The 23470-nt window shown below is 53.8% G+C and overlaps 1 protein-coding gene across 2 annotated transcripts; it reads right to left on the bottom strand.

Annotated features, from left to right (window-relative positions):
• Positions 1–595: 595 nt before the first annotated feature.
• Positions 596–21742, bottom strand: VSX2 (visual system homeobox 2). Of its 2 annotated transcripts, none has more exons than XM_036271827.1 (5): positions 21300–21742; positions 19921–20005; positions 15409–15532; positions 2707–2887; positions 596–1977 (listed from the first exon to the last, which is right to left on the bottom strand). In XM_036271827.1, exons 1-5 carry the CDS (start codon positions 21667–21669, stop codon positions 1595–1597), a joined length of 1143 nt encoding a protein of 380 aa, XP_036127720.1. In that variant the 5' UTR covers positions 21670–21742; the 3' UTR covers positions 596–1594. The 2 variants fall into 2 exon arrangements, with proteins under 2 accessions (XP_036127720.1, XP_036127721.1); XM_036271828.1 differs by having other exon boundaries at positions 596–1920.
• Positions 21743–23470: the final 1728 nt, after the last annotated feature.

Below are 23470 nucleotides of genomic sequence, written 5' to 3'. Positions count from 1 at the left end.
CAGGCCTTTCTCTCACGAGGTATTCCCTGCAGAAGTGGGTGGGATGGTAAAGAAATGCCAGGGGGTGAGGGGCCATGCGCCTGGCCTGGGGTGGAGGGACAGCTGCAGAGAGGCCGTCAGTATGGACAGGTCCTCTCACCAGCAGACAGGAAGCCCCCCCGCCCCAACTCGGTCACTCTCTGTCTTATGCTAGTGCACGTGCAGCCCGCACACCTGGAATGAAGGTGTGTGTGCCTGTTGCTCAGTTTGGGTCTGACACCGGCTCCCGCCTTATTTCCTTCAAGCCTTTTCTCATGCCCTTGTTCTGACCGACCCTTGATGACTACAGCCCCAGGCCCACTCCAGGCTGGGCTTCCCCAAGTCCAAGCTGGATGAAGTTGGGTGTAAGTCTGTGGCTTCCGAGGTTTTCATTTAACAGCTGGGTTGGGTTGTTCTAGGCTGGGTGCATGCGAACCAGTAATTTGTGAGAAGCTGTAGGGCAGCGGTTCTCAACCTGTGGGTCGCGACCCCTTTGGGGATTGAACGACCCTTTCACAGGGGTCGCCTAAGACATAACAGTAGCAAAATTACAGTTATGAAGTAGCAACGAAAATAACTATGGTTGGGGGCCACCACAACATGAACTGTATTAAAGGGTCGCAGCATGAGGAAGGTCAAGAACCCCCGCTCTAGGGGAAGGGTGCCTTGCACAGCAAGTCGGGGTCACAGGCAGCAAGCATAACGGGGAGTCAGGATGCTTCAGAACACAGCCCCAAGGACCCTGGAGAGGATCTGGCCTCCCCAACAGTGCATAGAGCCACCTCATTGGTGAGAAGTGCCCCCTGGCGGCAGGGCACGGGCCCTGGACTCACTCCAGGTATTGTACGCGGTCACATGTGTGGCTGGCACCTGTGCTGGGAGGAATGGTGGGGCAGTCTGGGTGTGGAGAGGACGGGCTCCTGAGGGTGACCACGGAGGGCATGGATGGAGGGTGGCCGAGGGGCCCAGGCTGAGACTTCCCAAGTTTAATCTGGACTCCGGGACCCACTGATGGGGCGGAGCAGAGGCTGTACCTGGGCCTGCATGGTGGTACATTCACATGGTGAAGGCCCGGGCCCGGGGCAGGAACAGGCTGAGGGGAGCAGAATTTGGCTGAGGACTGGGGTGCTCAGGACAGGGCCCTAAAGTGCAGGTCCTCAATCCCTGCCAGGGCCGTGGCAGGCGAAGGGCTTGGGCCTGGGGGAGCAGAATGCACAGGGGATAGAGCTGGGAAGAGGGCCCTAGAGCAAGAGAACAGAGTGATGGATGGATGTGGACAGGGAGAGTCGCCAAGGAGTGAGAGCGGCTCGAGGGGGTGGTTTGGGGCAGCGAAAAGGCTTCTGAGGCAGTTGGGATGAGGAGGAGGATGGCGAGGTCAAGACTAGGTAGGGGATGTCTCAGCATAGCCTTGGCCAGAACTGAGTTGTGTCTGAAATCACCCGGGGGGACGTGACGGGCCTACGGGGCAGGGGAGGGTGGCAAAGGCCAGGCTGGGCCCTGCCTCGGAGAACACCTCCCAGCACACAGGTCCCGAGAAGAGCAGAGTCCTGGGGCTCCAGCGGCAGCGCCCCCTGACCTAAGCCACGTCCTCAAGCTGCCGCGGACTCAGCTTCTCCACTGGCCGGTCTTCGTCCATGGCCTCCTCTTCCTCAGGCTCCTCGGCATTCCGGGCCAGGCTGTTGGGCCCGGACACAGTCCCCAGCACTTTGGTGCTGTGCTCCTGAGCTCTGGCGCGGAGCGCCGCAATGCTGTTCTCCCTCAGTTCCTCCTGGGACATGGCTGCCGGGGGGTCGGGGCCCCGCTCCTCCTGCTCCATCTTATCCAGCTTGGGCAGGGCCTGGCGCTCCACCTCGGGCTTCCTCCCCGACTCGGCTGCTGCCTCCAGCGACTTTTTGTGCATTCCTAAAAAGAAGTGTTGGTATTCGGGTTTAGAAAAGCGCCTGGGAAAGCCATCTTGAACTGAAAACGGCAAAGATAGAGAGAGGCCAGAATTAAGGACAAGCAGAAAGCCTTGCTTCACACACCGCAGTCACGCGAGTCCCAGGGCTGGGGCCGGGGCAGCGGGAGGGCCGCAGGCCAGCAGCTAGGCACCAGGCCTGCAGGGGGCTGCTCCAGGCCAAGCCCCTGGGCACCGGTCCCCCTGGCAGCCTGTTCTGTCCCTTCCCAAGCACAGCACTTGCTCCATCACTCCCTGCTAGGATTGCAGATCTTACAACCCCAGACAGGCTGGTGCTGCTATCGGACAGAGGCCCAGATGGCAGATGGAGAGATTTAGAGGGAAGAAGTCCTTCAGGCAAAGCCAGAATGGTGGCCAAAGGGACCTAGGGGTCCCCCAACCCCCAAGAGGGGCAGTTTAATTCATCATAAGCCCATCTCCCACAAGGGAAGAAGGGGGTACAGACCTGGGGCAACAGTCATACCCTTCTCACAGGACAAAAGAACCCACAGTCAGGGACCAGGATGAACGTCCTAGGCACCTTAGGTGGGTTCAAGAGATAGACACCAAGCCCCAGGCCCAGCCTGTCTTCAGAGCCCCCCAAGGGAGCCAGGGAGGCCTGCCTGGAGGGCGTTCCCGTCTGCTAGGCTGCTGCGGCCAGGTCCCTTGGCTCCAGGGCTCTGTACCCTCCTCAGGGAAGCCCACTCTCCTTGCCGCAGGGGCGGGGCCCCAAGGAGGGTGTGGGCTCTTACCCAGCAGCCATGGGGCACAGGAGTCCATGATGCCATCCTTGGCCGACTTGAGGATGGACTCTGGCAGGGGGATGGAGTGCCGCACCATGGCCCCATACAGCCCATACTCTGCCATGACGCTGCTCCGGCCCCAGCACTTCTCTCGCTTCCTCCACTTGGCTCTGCGGTTCTGGAACCAGACCTGCAGGTGTGGACGAACGGGTCAGGGTGTGCTCTGGGAGGCACTGGGCCCAGGCCTTTACCTCCTTGTCTGTCTGGAGTTAAGGTCCCCATCCTGTGCATGGCCAGTGGCCCCAGACCCTTGTGACTGCTGGCTTCTCCAGATGGCTATGCTTACTCAAGTCCACCTACTCCAGAGTACCCAGGGGCCTCCTCCAGGCTCAGAGGTATCCACCAGAACGAGGACCCAAGTTCTGTGAGAGGCCGATGGATGAAACGGGTCTTTTTTTTGATGGGACAGGGACGCCTCTGGGACAAGGCCTCGCAGGTGGTCCTCGTTTGCAGCTGAGAAGCCTGTTGAGAGTGCTCACACCTTCAGGGTGCAAACAGAACCTCTCTTCTGACTTGCAGAGGGACAAAGTCCTCTCCAGCGGCTGGACTAGCAGTGTTCAGAGCTCCCTCTGCACTGGAACTCCAGAGACCGGAGCATCTCGGGAAGGCTGCCAGGCGGACTCAGGGAGCAAGGGGCATTTCATCCAGGTATCATGAAGCTCGGGAACTGCCCCAGCCCCGAAGCAGAGTTGGGGATGCTCCCAGAGGCCTGAGTCAGCTCCCTCCTGTCCTGTCCTGTCCGGAGCCCTGCCACCCCACAGTGCCTCCATTCGCCTGCTCTCCACAGAATGATATTTGGGGGAGTTGGGCAGCCATCCCTCAGTCAGAGAAGATGAAATCCTCAGTGGTGTGAGAAGGGAATAGGAGTGGGGACCTAGAAAAGTGTGGTGGGGGGCATTCTAGGGAAGGTTTTTTCCCTGGTCCCCACACTGACTGGTCTGAATGGGGGCCGGGGGTTGTCCTGGGGGTGCCTGGACCTCTCCAGCCCTGCATGGAGGAGCTTCCAGGGTCCCTGCCCTGCTTGGGGGAGGGGAGATTTCTGGGTCTCCAAAGCAGCTTTCCGGAGACTCCCAGCAGCTGACAGGAGCCAGAGCCAGGGTCAGGGTCAGCCGCACTGTCTGTCCCTCAAGTAGGCGGGAGCCCGCGGGAAACTCGTGGGCGCCGGAGGGAAACTCGTGGGCGCCGGAAGGACGCCGGGCCCAGCGAGCTCCTGCTGTTCCTTCACAGGCCTTTGGGCCTGACCTCCCAGAGTGGCAAGGAGCCCCGGGAAGCAGAAAAAAGAGGGAAGGGCAGAGGCGAGTTGGAGAAATCTATTAGTTTCCTCTGTGGTTTCCATTCCCTCCCCTCGGCCTGGTCCCCGCTTCCCTCCGGCCCCTCCCTGCCCTCGGCAGCGGAGGTTTCAGCTTTTGATGAAAAATTGCTCCAGCTCTATTCAGGAGGCGGCAAAAGAAGAGTCACCCCCAGGGGCAGCCCTGGGCTGATTGAAAAATAAGTTAATTTCAGTTTGAATCGATGGGCCTCAGGCACTGAAATATCACGGGAAATTAAAGCGGCTGCTCCCCCGGGAGCCGCGGCATTGACCCGCACTAATTAATGCTGGGGAGGCAGCGCGGGCTGCGCCGCGAGCCGCTCCCCCTCCCCGGGGGACCCCAAACACTTCTCATTTAACTAATTAGACGGGGAAAATTGGGTGTTAATTTGTTTAGGATTTTCCCCCCTTCCCCCGGCAGCTCCCTCCCCGGCTCCGCCCCGCGCGGGGGCGCAGGAAATGAATGCGGGGCTCGCCGGCAGATGGCTGCCCCGGTCACTCTGCAATCTTCTCAGACTTGATTGCTTGATTAGGTCGTTAGCACATTAAAAAAAAAAATTGCTTGCCGTCTGGCGCTGGCGTGATGAGTGGGACGCGCGGCAGCGCCTGGGTAATTTATCTTTTTATACGGCAAAGAATTTGATTTCAATCTGCAGATATATGGGGCGCCTTTGACACCTGTTTAACATCTCGCCGCTGACAGCTTAACCCTTTGCTGCCTCGGCCGCCGGGAGGCCCCGGCCCAGCCGGCGAGACTCGGAGCCGGCGCGCCCCCGCGGTTCCTGCCGCCGCCGCCAGGTGGCGGAATGAGGGCCCCGACGGCCCGCGGCAGCCCCGAATCCGCAGCTGAGCGCGGCCGGCCGCATCCGGTAGGGGGCGCCCCAGCCGCCTCGCCTCGCATCCCAACCCCCACCCCCACCCCCGCTCCCAAACAGTCCAGCGGTCACAGAGCGCTATGCGGGATTAGATAATGACCGCACCGTCCACGCACAACTTTAACTTGACCCGAATGTGTGTGACCATGTTTTGGCATTTCTTCACTTGTAAATAACCGGACCCCCTGAAAATGGGAAAGACGCAGCCTCAGACGCCCCCGGCCTCTCCACCCGACAATGGCCAGCTCCATTAGAAAAACGATTACTGGTCCCACTCAAGGTGGGACACACCTTTGGTAACACCGGGTTTGGCACCTGCCGTTTCTGCGCGGACCCTCCTGGGGGAGCTGGGAAGCCAGTGTGCAGGGCCTCCCCCTGGTGACCCAGACAGCCCCGACAGGATTTCTGTAATTTGAAGGCCACTAGATGGCTGTGCTCGGTGCAGTCAAGCTCCGAGAGCCGCGAGAAAGGAGCTGGGCTGTGGGCCAGTCCTGGCCTGGCTCTCTGGTGTGTTTACATCTCACCCAGCACCGCCTGCAGGCTCTCCCTGACTACCGCCCTACCCAGGGCCCGCCTGAGACCTCTGTGCTGTCCCATTTTCCTTCCAGTTAGCTCTTGGTCACCCTCTCCAAATACCCACTTGTCTCAAGCTGCCTTCTCCCACAGAGGAAACATCTAAAAGGACTAATCTACATACAGGTATAAGCTACTTCTGGTTTCATCCACCTCTCAGAGAAAACAGCAAAGAATGAACACACAGGTGATGGAAGTCAGGCACCTAGTGTGACCACAGAGGCTTGGGAAGGCTCTCTTTATGAATCTCAGTAAGCCATCTGCTTCCTGGTCCGGAGATGTCCTTCCTGCTTCAACCCAGGGTATATAAAACAACGAGGCCACTCCCTTTAACTGGAACCTATGGGGCCACATTCCAAAGTGTTTTGGATTTTAGAAAGAATAGGTGATGTATATACCACATCTTACCTAACACCCTGCAGCAGCAGCAGCACACCACAATCCCATTCTGCAGCAAACCTATACATATTCACACTAAGAGAGATAAATAAGGTCCAGTCCGGTTTTTGCCACTAATGAGTTTCGATTCCAAACTTATGACCGAACCATTCATTTCCAGCACAGTTTGGATTTAGATTCCGGAGGAGAGACTGTGGAGTATATACCAAGACAGAGACTCCCTCCCCCACTGTGGGTGCCTGGGAGGGGGCCTTGCCCTGGCTTCCCCAGGATTCCATGAGATGGGGGCGGGCTCTCAAATGGAAACAGCATCATTACTGGAACACTAAAGAAGGGGCTGCAGACTTGGGATTCAGATAAATTCTGGGGCCTCTAAAAAGAACCACTTTCCTGGGTCTCTTAATTTAGGGAAATGAATAACAGGTCTGCAGATCAGACTTTGCCTACACACTCCCAGGGGAGTTGGTGCCAGCTGGTCGCTCAAACCAGGAGTCATCCAGACCCTCGGTTATGGGCTCCTGGAATGCCTGGCTCTCTGCAAAGACCAGATGCTGCTCCAATTTACGGAGGAAACCTGGACAGCCAAAACAATTTTTTTTTTTTTTTAGTACAACTGGCAGGGAAGCTGTGGCAATGGTGCCTTGGAGGGAAGTGGACAAGGGATTAGAATTAACCCTAGCCATTCTTCATATTTGCCTTTCTCTTCCCTTCCTGGAAGCAACCAGCATGGGTTAGGGTTAATTTAAAAGTTTGCAAGAAGCACTGAGGTCAGCAAGTCCTGAACTGAAATCCCGGACTCTGACAAAAACCGCTGTGTGATCTTGGGCAAGTTACTTGCCTTCTCTCAGTCTCAGTCTCTCCAGACATAAAATAAGAATATCGGGGAAGGGGGGGGGCAGGATGGGGAGGAGGGTGTCTAGGGGGGAAATAAAAAAAAAAGAATATCTACTCTTCAGAGTTGTTTTGGGGATTAATGACATAAGTGAAAGTGCCTAAAAGCAGTACTTGTCACACAGAAGGTGCTCAATAAATGCTACTTATTTCAGTGGAGTCTCTGCCCAGGGGGCAGGTTAGTCAGTGGCATTACCCGCCCCTCTGGCCTCCTCCACATGGCCTTTAGTAAGGCTGGACTGATAACAACAACTGGGGGTGGGGAGTTGAGGACAGACTAAGTTTCAGGCTGTAAGATTTTAATACAGATAAGACTCTAGTTTCCACTCTAGGAATCCAGAGGGCCAAACAAATGTCCCTGTAACTCTCCCCACGTTTCTAATATATTCCAAACCCTTGAGGAACAAATGCAAGAGAACACCAAGCAGAGCCCAGCACTGGCTGCAAGGTGGCTGTGATCAGGAGCTAGAAAACCAGGCTGGAGATCCCTGCTCTGCCTTCAGCAGCTGACATCACCTCCTCGCAGGTTTGTTGTCAAAATGAAACAAAACAGTCCATGGGAAATGCCTGACACACAGTAAGAACTAAAAAACTGTGGCTGGATGTTGGATGAACTCGGTAGGTAAGTGTGCAATGAGATGAGGCTTTGCTTTCCAGCAAATGGTCAGTGACACTTTTCACATAAAGCCAGGTCCTCCTATCCCTGGCCGGGTAGCTCAGTTGGTTGGAGCACCATCCTTCACCAAAAGTTGCAGGTTGGATTCCCAGTCAGGGCATGTACAGGAGGCAACCGATGGATGTTTCTCTCTCTCTCCCTTCCTCTCTCTAAAATCAATAAAAACAGCCCTGGCCAGTTTTCTCAGTGGTTAGAGAATTGGCCCGCAGACCAGAGAGACCCGGGTTTGGTTCCCCCTAAGGGCAGGTACCTTGGTTGCAGTTTGTTCCCGGCCCTGGTTGGGGTCATGTGCATGGCAGCCAGTCAATGTGTCTCTCTCACATGGACGTTTCTCTCTCTCTCTCTCATCCTCTTTCTCTCCCTCCCACTCCATCTGAAGATAAATGCAAAAAATAAATAAATAAATAGCCTAAAAAAATAAAATAAAATAAAAACATATCCGCAGGTGAGGATAACATAAAACAACAATGACAAAAAGCCAGTTCCTCCCATTGCTCACCTTTGAGATCCCTTCGCAGTATTTGGGCCCTTTTCCCTGCTTGGTCTCTTGGTTCTAACAAGCCCAAAATATTCCTTCATCCCCCTCCCACTCACTTCCTTGATCACCCACTTTCTAGAAGAGACTGCACCTCTCCATGGAAGTTGGGTTGGAACTCTTTAGGAGAACCTCCTTCAAGGCGCCCTCAAAGACCAGGCCCTGCCTTACACTCCAGGGCTCTGAGCTCCTGAGAAAAGACCAGGCCTGGAGTCCCAGGCAAAGATGAGTTGAGAAGATCTTCCAGCTCCGGAAAGAGCCTGGGTTTCCTGGCACATTTCCCCTCAAAGGTGCTGCCACACCAGCTCTGAGCAAGCCCAGGTAGGAGGCCTCTGGCTGTCAACAGCTGTTCTGGCCGGTGCCTCTACAGCTGGCAGAGAGGATCCTGAGACCTTGTGCCTCCAAAGATGGACTGGCCCTGGGGAAGGGCCTCTTGCCGAACGGGAGCGCTTCTGCTACAAGGGCACACGGCAGGCAGTCCAGGCGTCTCTATCAGCTCTTTCTCTCCATGTGGGCAACCAGCAGGAGCCGCTGTGGCTGTGCCATGGCTTCTGTTGTCATCATACGGCTCCTGTCTAGCAAAGTCCCCATCTCTGTATCCCCACAGGACATGCCCAGGGCTACTTTCCTCAAAGAACTCCCTGGAAATGTTCTACATACTTTCCAGGATTGTCCCCCTAAAGGAGCAGAAGCCATGGCACAGCCACACCTTGCATAATCGGAAGATTTGCACATTCTGGTCACTTGGCTATGTGACACCCAGCCCTTTAATCTTGCCCCCTACCATCAAGCCTGGCTTTGTCGGCCATGTGGCAGTTTCCATCACATTCATCCAGCTTCTGCTGCTTCTTCTTTTTGTTAATTCTCACCCAAGGATATTTTTTCATTGATTTTTAGATAGAGAGGAAGGGAGGGAGAGTGAGAGAGAAATATCAAAATGTGAGAGAGACACATTGATTGGTTACCTCCTGCAGGACATCAGCTGGGGCTGGAAATCAAACCTGCAACCCAGGTTCCTGCCCTTGACTGGGAATCAAACCTGTGACCTCTCAATCTGCAAGCCGACATTCTAACCACTAAACCAAACCGCCCAAGGCACATCCACCCAGCTTCTTTCCTCTCCTCTAGCTGGAAGCTCATTAGTTTGAGCTCCTTGCTGGCATGATTTACCGACTTCACATTCCATACCCATTCAGCACTTCTGACGCGGTATTTCCCGCACACCCCTTCCAGTGCCAGCTTCGGGCTCAGAGAAGCCTGGCCTTGCTGCAGCCCATGATGTCCACTAGGGGGCAGCTCTGCCCACTCTTCCTGGGAGCCCCAGGTAGCATCCTTCCCTGCACACCTGACTGCTCATCTTGTTCCTTATCCCATCTCGTCACCCCAAACTCCACTTTCTCCCACTCATTTAACCCACACAAAACAGAGAAACTCCTTTTCTGAGTCTCTCATCCAGCGTTTTTATACTGGCTGCACACAATTACCTGCAGAGCTTTAAAAACATGTAGATGCCAAGGCTCCACACAAAAGCAATTAAATCAAAATTGCTGCCCTGGCCAGTTTGGCTCAGCGGTTAGACAGTCGGTCGGTGGACCGGAGAGTCCGGGGTTTGGTTCCCCCTAAGGGCATGTACCTCGGTTGTAGTTTGTCCCCGCCCCTGTTGGGGTCACGTGGGTGGCAACCACTGAATGTGTCTCTCTCACTAGATGTTTCTCTCGCTCTCTCTCTCTCTTCTCCTCTCCCTCCTGCTCTATCTGAAGATAAATGCAAAAATGTCCTCCGGTGAGGATTAAAAAAAAAAAATGCTGGGCATGGGAGCCCTGCATGAGTATTTTAAAAAGATGCCTTGTGACTATTTTGTAACTGTCCATTTATACAGCTTAGGGAATATAGTCAATAGTACTGTAATAACTACATATGGTGTCAGGTGGGTGCAAGACATGAGGGGAATCACTTTGCAAGTTATGTAAGTGTCTAACCACTATGCTGTACACCTGAAACAAGTATAATATTAAATGTCAACTGTAATTAAAAAATTAAAAACAATTTTTTAAAGCAGCTCTGTGATTCTAATAAATGTCCCAGGCTGAGATACACTGCAACCCTTTCCCATCTCTGTGCCTAGCTTCTAACTTCTGGAATATAATTTCCCAAAACCTCATTTCTTTCCCTTGAGCAGGGACCACTTTTAAAAAGGCAGAGTCAGCCCTGGACGGTTTGGCTCAGCAATTAGAGTATCGGCCTGCGGTCCAGAGAGACCCAGGTTCGGTTCCTGCTAAGGGCATGTACCTCGGTTGCAGTTTGTCCCCGGCCCTGGTTGGTCGTGTGGGTGGCAGTCACTCGATGTGTCCCTTTCACATAGATGTTTCTCTCTCTCTCTCTCTCTCTTTTCCTCTCTCTCCCTCCCACTCTATCTGAACAAAAAGTGGAAAAATGTCAAAATGTCCTCGGGTGAGGGTAAAAAAAAATTAAAAAATAAATAGGCAGAATCAAGCAACGCTAGTTAGAGACTCCAGACTGCGCCATCCATACCCACCGAGCTGCGAAGACGGGGTGAGATGTGGGCTCGGTTCACTATGCACATCCACATCTCTGGCATGCGGGCATTAAAATAAGTATGACTTTTGTCAGAAAAGATTACAGTAAATAAATAATGCATGTATATCCCCCGATCTTATCACTCTTGGGATGAGTGGCCTCAGAGGAAGTAGTCAGTCTGGAAACCCACTTCCTCTTCCCCGGAGCTGACATCTGGCGGGGCTTCCAGAATGCCAGTCCCAGCGGTTTTGGAGACACAGAGAAGACTGTCTGAGTCTCATGTGGAGACCCAGCATCTCTTCTTTCTCGGACAATACGCCGTATCCCTTCACCCCAACCAGAGAGCTGTGGGGCACGGCAGCCCTCAGGCAGAGGAAACAGGCCCCTGGGTGGGGGCATCATCGCTGCTCTTGCCATCGATCATCCCAGTTCACGCAGACAGGCATTCGTGTCCCTTCATGTGCTCTCCTGTGACAGGAGTTGAGTACTGGGTTTGAACCCAGCCTACGACTTCCTTCCCCTCTCAGTCCCTGATTTTCCACATCCAGAAAATGGGGATAAGAAGAGCACCCAATTCATCTAGCTGCTGTGAGGGTTTTACTGAAACAAGGCATGGAGGGACTTAATAGCTGAGCAATGGTAAGTAATAGCAATACTGGGTTTAAAAAATTTTTTTAAATCCTCACCCAAGGATATTTTTCCATTTATCTTCCGATAGAAAGAGAGGGAGGGGGAGAGAGAGAAAGAGAGAGAGAGAGACATCGATTGGTTCCCTTTCATACCACCCCGACCAGGGCCAGGGATCGCATCGCAACCAAGGTGTATGCTCCTGACTGGAATCGAACCTGAGACTCTTTGGTCTGCGGGCCGACACTCTGACCACTGAGCAAAACCGGCCAGGGTGGTAATAGCAACACTTTTATTAAATTAGTATTTGGGGAAATATTATTGTTATTGTTATTATTTTACAAGTGAGTAATTTGAGGCTCAGAGCTTGGCTTGCTGGCAGAGAAACAAAGACTGGAAGTAGGTGTGGGGATGCAGACTGGTGCAGCCACTGTGGAAAATAGTATAGTTTCCTCAAAAAAATAAAAAATGAAACTGCCTTTTGACCCAGTGATCCCACTTCTAGGAATATATCCTAAGACTCCTGAAACACCAATCAGAAATAATAAATGCACCCCTATGTTCATAGCAGTGTTATTTACAATAGCCAAGATCTGGAAACAGCCCAAGTGCCAATCAGTAGATGAGTGGATAAAAAAGCTGTGGTACATTTACACAATGGAATACTACACAGCTGTGAAAAAGAAGGAACTCTTACCCTTTGCAACAGCATGGATGGCCTTAGAAATTATTATGCTAGATGAAATAAGTCAGTCAGAGAAAGACAAATGCCATATGATGTCACTAATATGTGGAATCTAATGAACAAAATAAACTGACAAAATAGAGCCATAAGCATGGATACATGGAACAGACTTATAAATGTCAGAGGGGAGTGGGGTAGGGTGGGGCTGGATAAAGGAAGGTGAGGGGATTAAAGAACATATATACATAACCCACAGACACAGACAACTGTGTGGTGAGGGCCAAAGGAGGGGGGTGGGGCTGGGTAGAGGTGGACAAAAGTGAGGAATGGGGGGACATCTGCAATAGTGTCATCAATAAAATATTTAAATTAAAAAAAAAAGATTGGAAGATTGGAAAAAAAAAAAAGGTGTGTTTGACTTTTCACGTCCTCACTGGGTTTTCACTAGACATTAGATAGTAGAGCTCAGACACATCCAGGGGTTTACTTGGTTTGGCCCTGAGAGCGTGTGTCTCAGCTGTCCACCTTGGGCTGTTAAATTCCACCTGTCATGCTCCCCCATTGCACCAATGGCAGCCCAGGGACCTGGTGAGGAAGGTGATCCTGAGAAGGCCCCTCCCTGGAAGGGATCCCCCTGACTGGTGGTGTCAAAGCCAGAATGAAGATCTGAGTCATTGACATCCAGTCAAATAACCTTTGCATTTCACCTTGAGAAAGTCTAACTTCAGACCTGGAGCCTCTAATAACTACCCACCCCCCACCCCCGCTCTGTATCCCCTAACACACACACCAGGCCTCTGGCTGAAAGCTGAGGGGGGCTCAAGTGGTAGCTTTCAGTCTTTAGATGCACTAGTCCCACTAAACTAGAGAGGAAATGATGAGAAGGCTGGGCTGCATTCTGGCCACCGTGCCTCAGGTTCCCCATCTGTACAATGGGAACAGTAATAGTACCTAGCTCACTGAGTGTCCTGCTTCCTTGGGAATATACATAAACTATCTCTAGAAGGAAACTGGTTACCATTGGAGGGGCTACTGGTGGGCAGTGGGGCGGGAGAGTCATAGCCCACTGAAGAATTTTTTATGAGTAAGTTTTGGTTTTTTTTGTTTGTTTGTTTGTTTTTTAAAGAATAGTGCCTGTGGCTCAATAAGTATCAGTTATTTTTATAAAGAAGTTTGACACAGGCCCCCACCTGACCTCAGACCATCTCTTTCCCCCAGCTTCAGGTCCAAGCACAGGTTTCAAACCCAAGAGGCAGGTCAGCATGTGGGCTTTACATGCAGAGCTAGGTCCTTGTGTGCCCCGCGTACTAGCTATGTGGCTTTGGCAGGTTGCTCTGCCTCAGTTTCCTTAATAATAAAGGGAGACTAAGGGTCTCTACTCCACCAGTTGTCACTAGGATTTAATGAGATCAGAGCTGAAACTGAGTGAGCACTGGGCGTGTGTCCGGCATAGCTTGGAACACATCACACGTATGTCTTATCGCATCTGCAGGTGCCCCTCCCACCCCCATTTTACAGACGAGGGATTGGAGGCCCTGGGGGTCCAAATAACTTGTCCATAGTCACTCCCTCAGTAACTGGTGGAGCCAGGACACACACAAGGCAGTCTGGTTCCAGGGTGAGTGCCCTAACCAGGACACTCCCTGCCTCTCCTGCACGCATCACCCACTTAGCATACCTGGCACACGGAAGCTGCTCTGTCAATTGCAGCTACGTTGGAGTTGATACATGCTAATGCACGCTAAGACCTTTCCCAGGCCACTTGGTAAACATCTGGGGGCAGAACTATATGACAGCTTATAGACTCCTGGGGCAGCACTTAGCCAAAGAACCTTGTGGTGCTCAAAGACCTAGAGAGATTCTTGCCTCAACTCTCCCATATGCACACATTCCATAGCTAATCCTCACAGCCCCAGCTCCTCCTTTCTGGTCTGTCCTGGTGGCTTCAGTCACCAGCCCATAGACGCCCCCAGGGGACTGTAAGCGACATTAATAGCAATGAAGTTACAAACACTCCCCACAGCCAGACAGGGCAATCCACTGCAAGAGACCAGCTGTTCCTTCCCTCTGGTCAGCAGTGCAAATGTGGGGCCTACCAGTAGGGGGGGTTTGTCAGCCCCCACCCACCCAAACAATTGTAATAGCCAAGTTTGTGCTAATGAAGGCCAGGTGAAGGTTACCCCCACACAGCAACTGGACTGGGCCTTGGCTTACACACACACACACACACACACACACACACACACACACACACAAGATTCAGAATCAACATCCAGCCTCACCCCACTGGAACCCAGTTGGGTGGGAGTGATGGATCCCGGCCACCATGAATAATGCACCAAACAGATAATCTGATTATGAATAATTGAGCTTATTGTTAGTGTCAATGTCCAAAGCCACTGACTGAAATTCCAAATGGGTCTCCAAGGGAGAGAAGGCTGTTTTGGGTAGCGGCTCAGCCTCCCTTCCCGTTCTCCAGTTCTCACGGGGGAGAGCAGAGCCACCCACGCACCTCATGAGGTTCCTTCTCTAGCCCCACCCCCTGCCCCCAACACACATTGTTGGGGGACCATGGAGACATGAGGGACCATGATGGGGAGGAATTCCAGCAGCCGGGTTTCAGGAACCAGGGCCCCCCATTCCCCAGCCTCAGTAGCGAACTACTCTGGCCCTCCCAGATGATGGGAACAGCTTTCATGGGAGGTAGCCACCCAGCTAAAGCAAACCCACATCTTTTGGAAATGTTCCTCCCACTCCACGCACTTCCTCCTTGTGGAGGCCCAGTCTAGGAATCACCCGACTTCATCTTCTCCAGAGAAATGATTGAGCAGCCACACGCCTGCCCAGCAGGGGGCGGTGGTTCTGGGCTTGGGAAGGTCCTGTTGCTGATGCGAGGAGGCCCTGCGCCCAGTCACGGATATCTCAGTCCAGATCAGTGGCTGGCCACACATCTCCAGGAGAGGAGGGGGGCTTCATGAGCCACACCTGCCAGCACAGGTCCCCAGCACATTCTGGGCCAGGCCCGGGACAAGTAAAGGAGCAGGAGCTCAGGGCAGGGCTGGCTGCTTCGTTGAGAAGAGGAAAAGCCTCAGGTGGATGGAGTGGGTACAAAACCACTTCTTCATGGGGAGGGGAACAGAGGGAAGGGAAACAGACTGGGGTCAGGGCTAGAAGTCACTCTCCTCCACACCCACGTACCAGAAAGTCCTGGGGCCACCTCTGGCCTTTGAGCAGACAGTTGTATGGAGGGGACAGCTGCCACGACAGAGACCCTACTCCGAACCCAGGACCCACCGAGCTCCTTCCACCACAGGAAGCCTCAGGAACAGCAAGCCAGGCCACATCTGCTAAGTCCCTTGTCCCCCCAGGGGTGCCCACCTCGCATGGTAGGTGTCCCTCAAATACCGAACTGTTCTTCATGAGTACGTGACCACAGGTAAGTAGGTGCTCATAGCAAGGGGGTGAGAGACGGGCGTCTGGGAGCCTAGGCTGTCCATGTCACCAAGAGTGGGGGCAATGGGAGAAGGGACTCGGAGCTGTTACCTGTATCCTGTCCTCCGGCAGCTCCGTTTTCATGGCCAGCATCTCCCGGGCATAGACGTCTGGGTAGTGGGCCTCGTTGAATGCCTTCTCCAGCTCCTCCAGCTGGTAGGACGTAAAGATTGTCCTGAGGGGAGCAAAACCGGACACTCAGGACCCTGGAAACGGAACGAGTGGGTCCCAGAGAGGACAGAATGGCCCTTCCCTATGCCTCTTGGACAGACCCCAAACCCAGGGGCTCAGCATAGCCAGACACACACGCCCTCACACACACATACACACATGCTCACATGCACACGTGTTCACACACACTCACACATAGCTTAACTCTCTAGACCTCTCTGCATTCAGGGCTGAGGGCCCACACTACCCTTCCGGTGGTGGCAGTGGGGATTGTCAGCCCTCGGTGGCATTCCATTATCAGAATCTTCCTAGAAGTACTTTTGGGGAAAAGGTGTTAAGACAGACATGTTAGAAAACTGCAGAAAGTCCCCCTTTCTTCCCTCACGCACAGGGTGGGCACTGCTGGCGGACCCGCAAAATAAATGTCTTAGCCTGGCGGGGGTCTGCTTCCTGGGCTCCCCTCAGAGAGAGAGTTGATCTTTTAACTATTTTTTTTTTTTTTTTTTATAGAGTGGGAGGGAGAGAGAGAAGGGAGAGAGAGAGAGAAACATCGACATGAAGGGACACATCGAGTGGCTGCCACCCGCACGACCAACCAGGGCCGGGGACAAACTGCAACCGAAGTACGTGCCCTTAGCGGGAACCGAACCCGGGTCTCTCCGGACCGCAGGCCGATGCTCTAACCGCTGAGCCAAACCGGCCAGGGCTTTTTTTTTCTTTTTTATCCTCACACAGGACATCCTTTGATATTTTGTTCAGATAGAGTAGGAGGGAGAGAGAGAGAGAGAAACATCGACGTGAAAGGGACACATCGAGTGGTTGCCACCCACACGACCCAACCAGGGCCGGGGACAAACCACAACCAAGGTACGTGCCCTTAGCGGGAACCGAACCCGGGTCTCTCTGGACCGCAGGCCGACGCTCTAACCGCTGAGCCAAACCGGCCACGGCGAGAGTTGATCTTTTAAATTGCACTTGAGCCCTGGCCAGTTTTGCTTAGCGGTTGAGCATCGGCCTGAGGGCCAGAGAGTCCCGGGTTCGGTTCCTGATAGGGGCAAGTACCACACACACACACACAAAAACATTAAAAAAAAAAAGTAAATTGCACTCAAAGTTCCAAGACTCACCTGAAGATCAAATGCAGCAGCAACCCCCATGTTTATTCAACTGAGAAGTGAATTTTCCACTCCTTCAACCCACCCAACACTACACCCTCCTCACCTGTCCAGATCCACCGGCTCCCTAACACTGCTTTCAGAGCTGTAGGGGTGGGCATATGAGGGGCAGGGTACCCTGTCCTATGCTCAGAAGGTCAGAGCCACCTTCAACCACCCCCTTCACAAGCTCAGGCACACCCAGCAGGGGTCCCCATTCAGGGGAGTTCTACTTGGGTCACACCCCCACAGAGCAGTTCACATTGACCTATTTGGGGTCAGCCTGCTTTACAAATCCGGTAAAAGCTACATCCTCTCACCGTAGGAAAATGTACAAACGAATATTCTCTAATACATAAAATTTGTCTCCAATATTAGAGAGTTCATAGACCTCCTTTCTTAAATAAACACGCTACCTACCCACTTTACAGACACAAATTCTTCTCTTTTCAGACCTTAATTTCTCCAAGTTCTAGGTGACCTTTATCTTGTACCCTCATCAACAAGCCAAGGAGCAATAGAGTCCAGATTCCACAAACTCAACTTACAAATATGGTATCTTCCTTGCTTGAATCTCTGGGATTTGGACCCTGGGACCAGCACAGGGGTTAGAGGCCCTCACTGCTGTCCTCACCCTCATCCAACACAGGATGAAGTACAAAGTTAAGCCCCTGCGATCCTTGTGCTGGTGTTGTCGTTAATATGTCAGGGGGTGATGCAGGGGATTGTGAAGAAGAAGGATTCTGCTCTTTATAGAAAATGACTGGTTTGATTCTAAATCGTTTCTCCTCTTTCTCTCGGGGGTTGGGGATGAAATGCTTATGTAAACAGAAAGTTATTTCTTCAGAATTTTGAAGATCTGCTGCTTTCTATTTCTCTCCTGTCACTTACTGAAGGGCCCCTACACAAATCGTCAAAATAAGAAATCAAAATATGCAAGTCCTTTTCAAAACGAGGGAAACTGAAGCACATAGGTGTTGTGGGCAAAGCCAGAGAGAAGAGCTAACAAGGTCATTTAAGACCATTCAAGTGCCAGTCTCTGCTTAGGAGAGCCCGAGTCAAATATAACAAAGCCTCGAATCCCCCCAACTTCCCTTCATTCCTGTCTCAGAGCCAGTCCACGCGTTGATGCTGACGTGCTCCCCAAGGAACCTCCTTGTGCTCCCGCAATGTGACCCAAAAAACCTGCTCCTGGCTCTCTGCAGGAACCCGGACCCTTCAGGATCCCACTGTATGCTGTCTGAGATTTCCGGGTAAAGAAAAGAGGAAAATCTGGGACTGTCAAGGCTGCTGGCCCATCCTCTCTCCCTCCTCCAACCCCTGCTAAGCCTGACGTGTTTCTGGGAAATAAAATGATGCCCAGCTCTCATCTCCAGAGTCTAGGCTCTCTTCTCTCAAGTCTCCAAATGAGGGAAGCTCAGAAAAATGCTTTCAAATATATATATAATAAAAAAAAAAAAAAAAAAAAAACTGCACTGACAATCAGTAGCCATTCTCCTCTCTCCAATAATCTGCTTCCTTCATGCACCAGAAATATCCAGAAACCTAGAGCAGCTGGCCGGTTATTGTCCTGTCTCCCTGGGAACCCTCCAAAGTTCCCAAAGGTTTCCCTGGTGGAGACGGTGGCCGGTGAGGACAGAGGGTCAGGAACCTTAAGCATGGACTTTGGACTATGGGTCAGTAAGTGCCAAGTGCCACACAGGGAGAAACACTGTTGGGGCACTCAGGGTTTGGGGCATGCTTTCCCCAGGGCTCTTCTTTGTATGGAAACCTCTCCCCAAGTCCCCGCACCAAAGCAGAACCAGTTCAGCGGGACTTCGATCTGTCCCTTCCATGGTTTATGGTCCCTGTCCGTGGATTCAGAGGCTGGCAGGATTACCCACCCTGGGACCAGCATGAGATGGATACACAAGAGGTGTTTTAATGGATATTCGTTGGGTAAATGGATGTAAAAATGACCCAGGATCAGGACTTAAAAAAAAAAGTTTCCGTTTAAAATAAAACAAAACAAACTGAACAAAAGCAAACGTCTGCCTGAGAGAACGAAGGTCCGAGGTCATTGAGGAACCAAGTCAAAGTTCACCCTCATTCCAGCGGCAGCCTGTTGGGGTCTGAGAGATCAGGAAGAGCCCCTTTAAAAGGGGTCAATAGTGAGCTTCCAAGGGCTAAGGAAGAGGGAAACGCAGAAAAGCTCCGAGAGAAAGGGTGCAAAGAGGCTGATCACAAATTGGGGTGAAGAGGACGCGGAAGGGGCCGGCGGGAAGGGGGCTGGGAAGGGGAGAGGTCCGGAGAGCCAGGGATCCCTGCGGGCGCCCCACCTGGGCCCGTGCAGAGCGAGGTTTGGGGACACAGACCCTGGGTGAGCTCAGGGACAGCGCCTGGAAGTAGCACTCACAGAAAGGCAGATATTTGGTTCTTGTTCCTTTATTTTCTTTAAAAAGATTCTGGCAAATTTACACAAGGAACTGGTGCTGACGACCAAGGGCGTGCGAGTCTGGAATGAGGGGATTACTTTCCAGGATATACCTTTAGGCACGACTGAATTTTAACTTCGTTTAAGTGACGTCTATTTAAAGACATTAAAAACAACAACAACAACAAAAACTCTTTAGTCTGTACCCCAGGGCAGCCCTCTCGGCTCCAGCTAGGGCTGGTGGGGGTCATGACCCAATCCACACTTTCCCCTGTCTCTCCCCATTTTACAGACAAGGAAACTGAGGCTCACAGAAGGGAAGCTACATTTTCAGGACCACGAAAAAGAGCAGAAGCCTAACGAAAGACTTCCATCAGTGCAGATGTCACGCTGGAGATTTGGGGGAAAGAATGGGGGCCAGAGCAGAGGGCAGAGGAACTGGCCTGGGCGGGAGCTGGGAGCCGAGCTGCCCGACAAGAGGTGTGCGTGGCTCTCCGAGTGTGCAGATGCCAGGATAGCATCCGGGGGCTGCCAGCCCCTCTCTAGCTCTGGTTTCTGTTTGGGGCCTTTCCTTTCTCCCGAAGGAGCAGAAAGCCTAACACGGAGCCGCTTCCTTGACGGCCTCTCATCCTCCGCACCCGGCGCAACCTGACGCCAGGGCCCGGGCGGAGGTCCCCAAACAACGCCAGCTCACCCCGCGGGGGCACAGCCTTGGACCTCGGGTCTGGAGGCGGAGAAAACAAGATTCCGAGAGACCCGACCCCCAAACAGGAAACGGCAGGGTTTGGGCAGCAGAAGTAACAGAAAGAGCCTCAGGGGCCTTACCTGTGTCGCCGCTTCTTCCGTTTCTTGGTCTGGTTTAAAGCTGATTTGGACATTTTTCGGTCGCTGGAGGAAACATCTTCAGAATCTGAAAAGCGGGTGAAGGCACATGCAGCAGAATGAGGGGTGCGCTGAGCAGCGCTCTGGAACGTCAGGCGCCCCAAACCTGCCAGGGCCCCAACCCGGCCGCCTCCGGGAGCGGCGGGGACCTGCTCTGTCTCCCTGGGAAGCCCTCTGGGTGGTCGATCCCATCCCTAAACCCAGGCTGGCCCTACCCACGCCGACGCCCTAATCCGGAGGGTTTGAGCAGATTTCGTTGTAAGAGAGGCAAAGGCCCCGGCGCTCTAGGGGCAGGGATAACGGGAAGCTAGGCAGTCACAGAGGAGGTCGCAAGGACCGCCGATGGCGCTCGGAGCTCCACGCCCTGACCTGCGCCGGCAGCCCCATCGTCCCGGGATCGAAAATTGGTCCCAAGCAGCGGAGCCGGGGCGCAAGGAGCTGGGCGCCGAGAAGGGCTGAGATCTCCCTCCGCACAGCCCCTTTTCCAGTGGCCGCACAATGCGCCCCGGCTCGAGACTGGAGACACTGCGACGCGACTCCTTGCGTGGCTCTTCCGAATAAAAATAAAAGAAACAGTAACGAAAAATAGGGGGAATTGCTGGGCGCCAACAAAAGCCGGAGGCCGGAGCAGATGGGGACGCGGGGCCGGGAAATCGGCCTGGGGAGGGTGTGGCGGGGTCATCCAGGGGCCCGCGGACCGCGAGGCGCGGGGATCCGATACACTGTGGCGCTTAGGAGGAATCAGATCGTGGCCGATTCAGCAGCCTCGGTGGCGGCGTTGTCCAAGCTCGTGGGGTGAAAAACAACAACAGCCTTAACTGAGCAACGCGAGGAGTTTAGAATGGAGAAAAGGAGAAAGGCAAAAACAACTTTGGGCACCTGGGCTGGGGCTGAAGCTGGCATCCCGCTTCGGGCCGCCAGCGCACGGAATGAAATTGGGCTCCACAAGCGTGGGTCGTCCGGGAGGCTGGGGACGCAGTGGAGCAGAGGAACTGGGGGCCCCAGCCCGCCCCACGGGCTCTGATACCCTAAGCTCGGTTTCCATCGGGGCCCCTACTGGGCGCCGCGCCAGAGCCGGGACCAACGCAGGGACCGGAGAACAGCGCGGCGGCCCGAAACGCTGGGGAGGAAACCCGGCGGCCCCAGGAGCATCTTCCCGGCCCTCGCCCAGGGCACGCGGGCCCCAGGCCAGGGTGCGACCCCTCAGCCTGGCACGAACTTTTGCGCCCCGAGGAGGCCTTGCGGTACAAGCGAGAGCCGAAGGTGTGGGGTCCCGGCTCCCGCCGCGAGTCAGGTAGCCACGCAGCGTTGCCCTCACCTACCGGAGCTGGCCGTCTGGCTGGTGTCCAGCGGCCCTGACGCTCTGCCCAGCGGCTGCAAGTGGACGCTCTGAGGGTCGGACAGCACTTCCAGGAAGGTGGGCTGCGCGTAGAAGCCCGGGAGCCCCCCGGGCCCCAGCAGCCCCATGCTGCCCACTCCTGCGGGGCTGAGCACGGAGCGCGCTGCCAGCAAGTGCCCGGAGGCCAGGCCGTCGAGGGCAGCCCGTGGATGGGAGCTGGGGGGCTCCTTGTTCAAGCCCAGGATCTCCTGAATGCCGAACCCAGTGCACCTGGCCGGAGCGCCCCCCGAGGTATTCTTGGCCACTGTCTCGCATTTAGGCTTGCTCAGCGCTTCCCCCGCTTTTCCCGTCATCTCCCGGCTCTTTGGAGGGGCCGAGGCCGCAGGTCTTCAGCTCCCCCCACCCCCCCGCCGGGCTCCCCGCTTCGCGAAGTTGGTCCCAGGTGCCCCCTCCGGTGTCTAATGCTCTGGAGCCCCAAGGAGATTCCCCTTTTATCCAACCAGGCGGCAGCCCAAGTGGGGTCAGAGCTGAGCAGCCAATCACTGGGGCCAGGAGCGATTAGGAATTCCAAAAAGCTGGCAGCTCCCGCCTCAGGCAGCACCAGGGGCCAGGGCGCTGGGGGCAGGACGCCCAGGGGCAGGGATCCCAGGGTCTGAGCTGAGACAACACGTTCAGGACTGTTCCAGGAGGTGGGGTGGCTTGGGATGCTGGCCAGAGCCTGGCTGGGACATGTCCCTAGAGTGTGGTGGAAGGATGGGCTGAGGCAGATGTTAGTCCTCCACCCTCCCTCAACTCTTTTGTAAGTTGGCAGGGTCAGAGAAAGCCCAAATATGAGACCCCTGTGTGAAAGGCAGAACAAGGGAGGAGCAAGTGCCCTGGGCAGGGTGTGTGGTGATAAGAAGGAGCCAGGGTGTGAAGAAAGCTCAAGGCTTATCTCCTGCACTCAGTTCAGAAGAGCTACCCAATAAATATTGGCCCAGTGAATAAAAGAATGGTAAAGGGGTCAGGAATAGGGTTCCATGGTAGGAAACAAGGGCAGTGGTGATTTCTTCTGGAGAACACGAAGGTTCAGAACCTTCGATGTCTGAACATCTTCCTAGAGTAAGCATGAAGTGTTCCCAACTTCCATGGAAGGACTTCATTTATTCTTGTATCCATTCATTCAACTAACATGTGTTGAGCACCTTATTAGGTCTCAGAACTAGAGGTTCTGCAGTAAATCAGATAGACAAGGCAAAGGATCTGCTCTATCTCAGAGTTCACTGAGCAAACAGAATAAAGAGGATAGAATTGTTGATGTGGGTGGCGAAGGAGGAGAGAGGGTGTGAGAGGCCATTAAAAGGTGAGCTTTGGCCTCCAGTTATGGAGAGCTCTTGACTAACTCCTATGTTGGAAGCTGCAGAATTGCAGCCAACTGGGCCGGTTGAGAGGCAGTGAGGCAACAGGAGATGACTTTAGGCAGGACTGGGCCCTCACCTGCAGAGAAGAGAAAAGACTGAATTCCAAAGGTGGGCAGTGGAGCTGCTGGTTTCCGGCTCGAGGGCTCTGAGAAGCATGGCGCCCTTGGGTCCAAGCGTCAAGTGAAGGTGATTCTACACACACACACACACACACACACACACACACACACCACACACACACCACACACACACCCTGCTTCCCTGCACTGCACCACCTCAGCTAACTCTTCGGTGACCTTGGGGCTGCGAACTGTCTTATCTACTTTGGCACTCCCCTCTCCACTGTGCCAAGCATACAGCAGGTTTTAATAAATGTTTTTTGACTTGAAGACACCCTATGACTGGAGATAAAGACAGGGCAGTAGAGGATTTCTTGACCAGTCAGCTACAAACCCTAATAGAGTGAAACCCCCTAACTATCCCCAGTCCCCTGCCAAGGAGTCTCATACTCTTAGTGGTTACCATGGGGACAAACTGAGAGGTAAGAGGAGACCCTATAGGACGTGAAAAATGAGGCCTTGCTAACAAGGCTATTGTGAGTTGGGTCTCTACTCACTCCCACCTGGTCCACACATGTGCCAGAATTAGGTAGGGGCAGCTCTCAGTGCAGGAGGTGTCTGGGAGATGTGTACCGTTCACCCCAGGGGCTGCCTCCTTATCCCACGTTAATGCCATGCCTACTGTGCACCTGTGA

This window comes from Molossus molossus, unplaced genomic scaffold (assembly GCF_014108415.1).
Source record: "Molossus molossus isolate mMolMol1 unplaced genomic scaffold, mMolMol1.p scaffold_m16_p_1, whole genome shotgun sequence".
Lineage (NCBI taxonomy): Eukaryota > Metazoa > Chordata > Mammalia > Chiroptera > Molossidae > Molossus > Molossus molossus.
The sequence above is the reverse complement of the archived record's forward strand: the minus strand, read 5'-3'. Positions and strand labels throughout refer to the sequence as shown.

What these genes read in the sequence shown, in the direction of transcription:
- VSX2 (XM_036271827.1), bottom strand. Translation starts at nt 21,669, where the DNA reads ATGACGGGAAAAGCGGGGGAAGCGCTGAGCAAGCCTAAATGCGAGACA. An exon ending in CAGCCAGACGGCCAGCTCCG is followed by an intron (nt 20,006 to 21,299) that starts GTAGGTGAGGGC and finishes CCCGCTTTTCAG; the next exon opens with ATTCTGAAGATGTTTCCTCC. An exon ending in CGGAAGAAGCGGCGACACAG is followed by an intron (nt 15,533 to 19,920) that starts GTAAGGCCCCTG and finishes TGCTCCCCTCAG; the next exon opens with GACAATCTTTACGTCCTACC.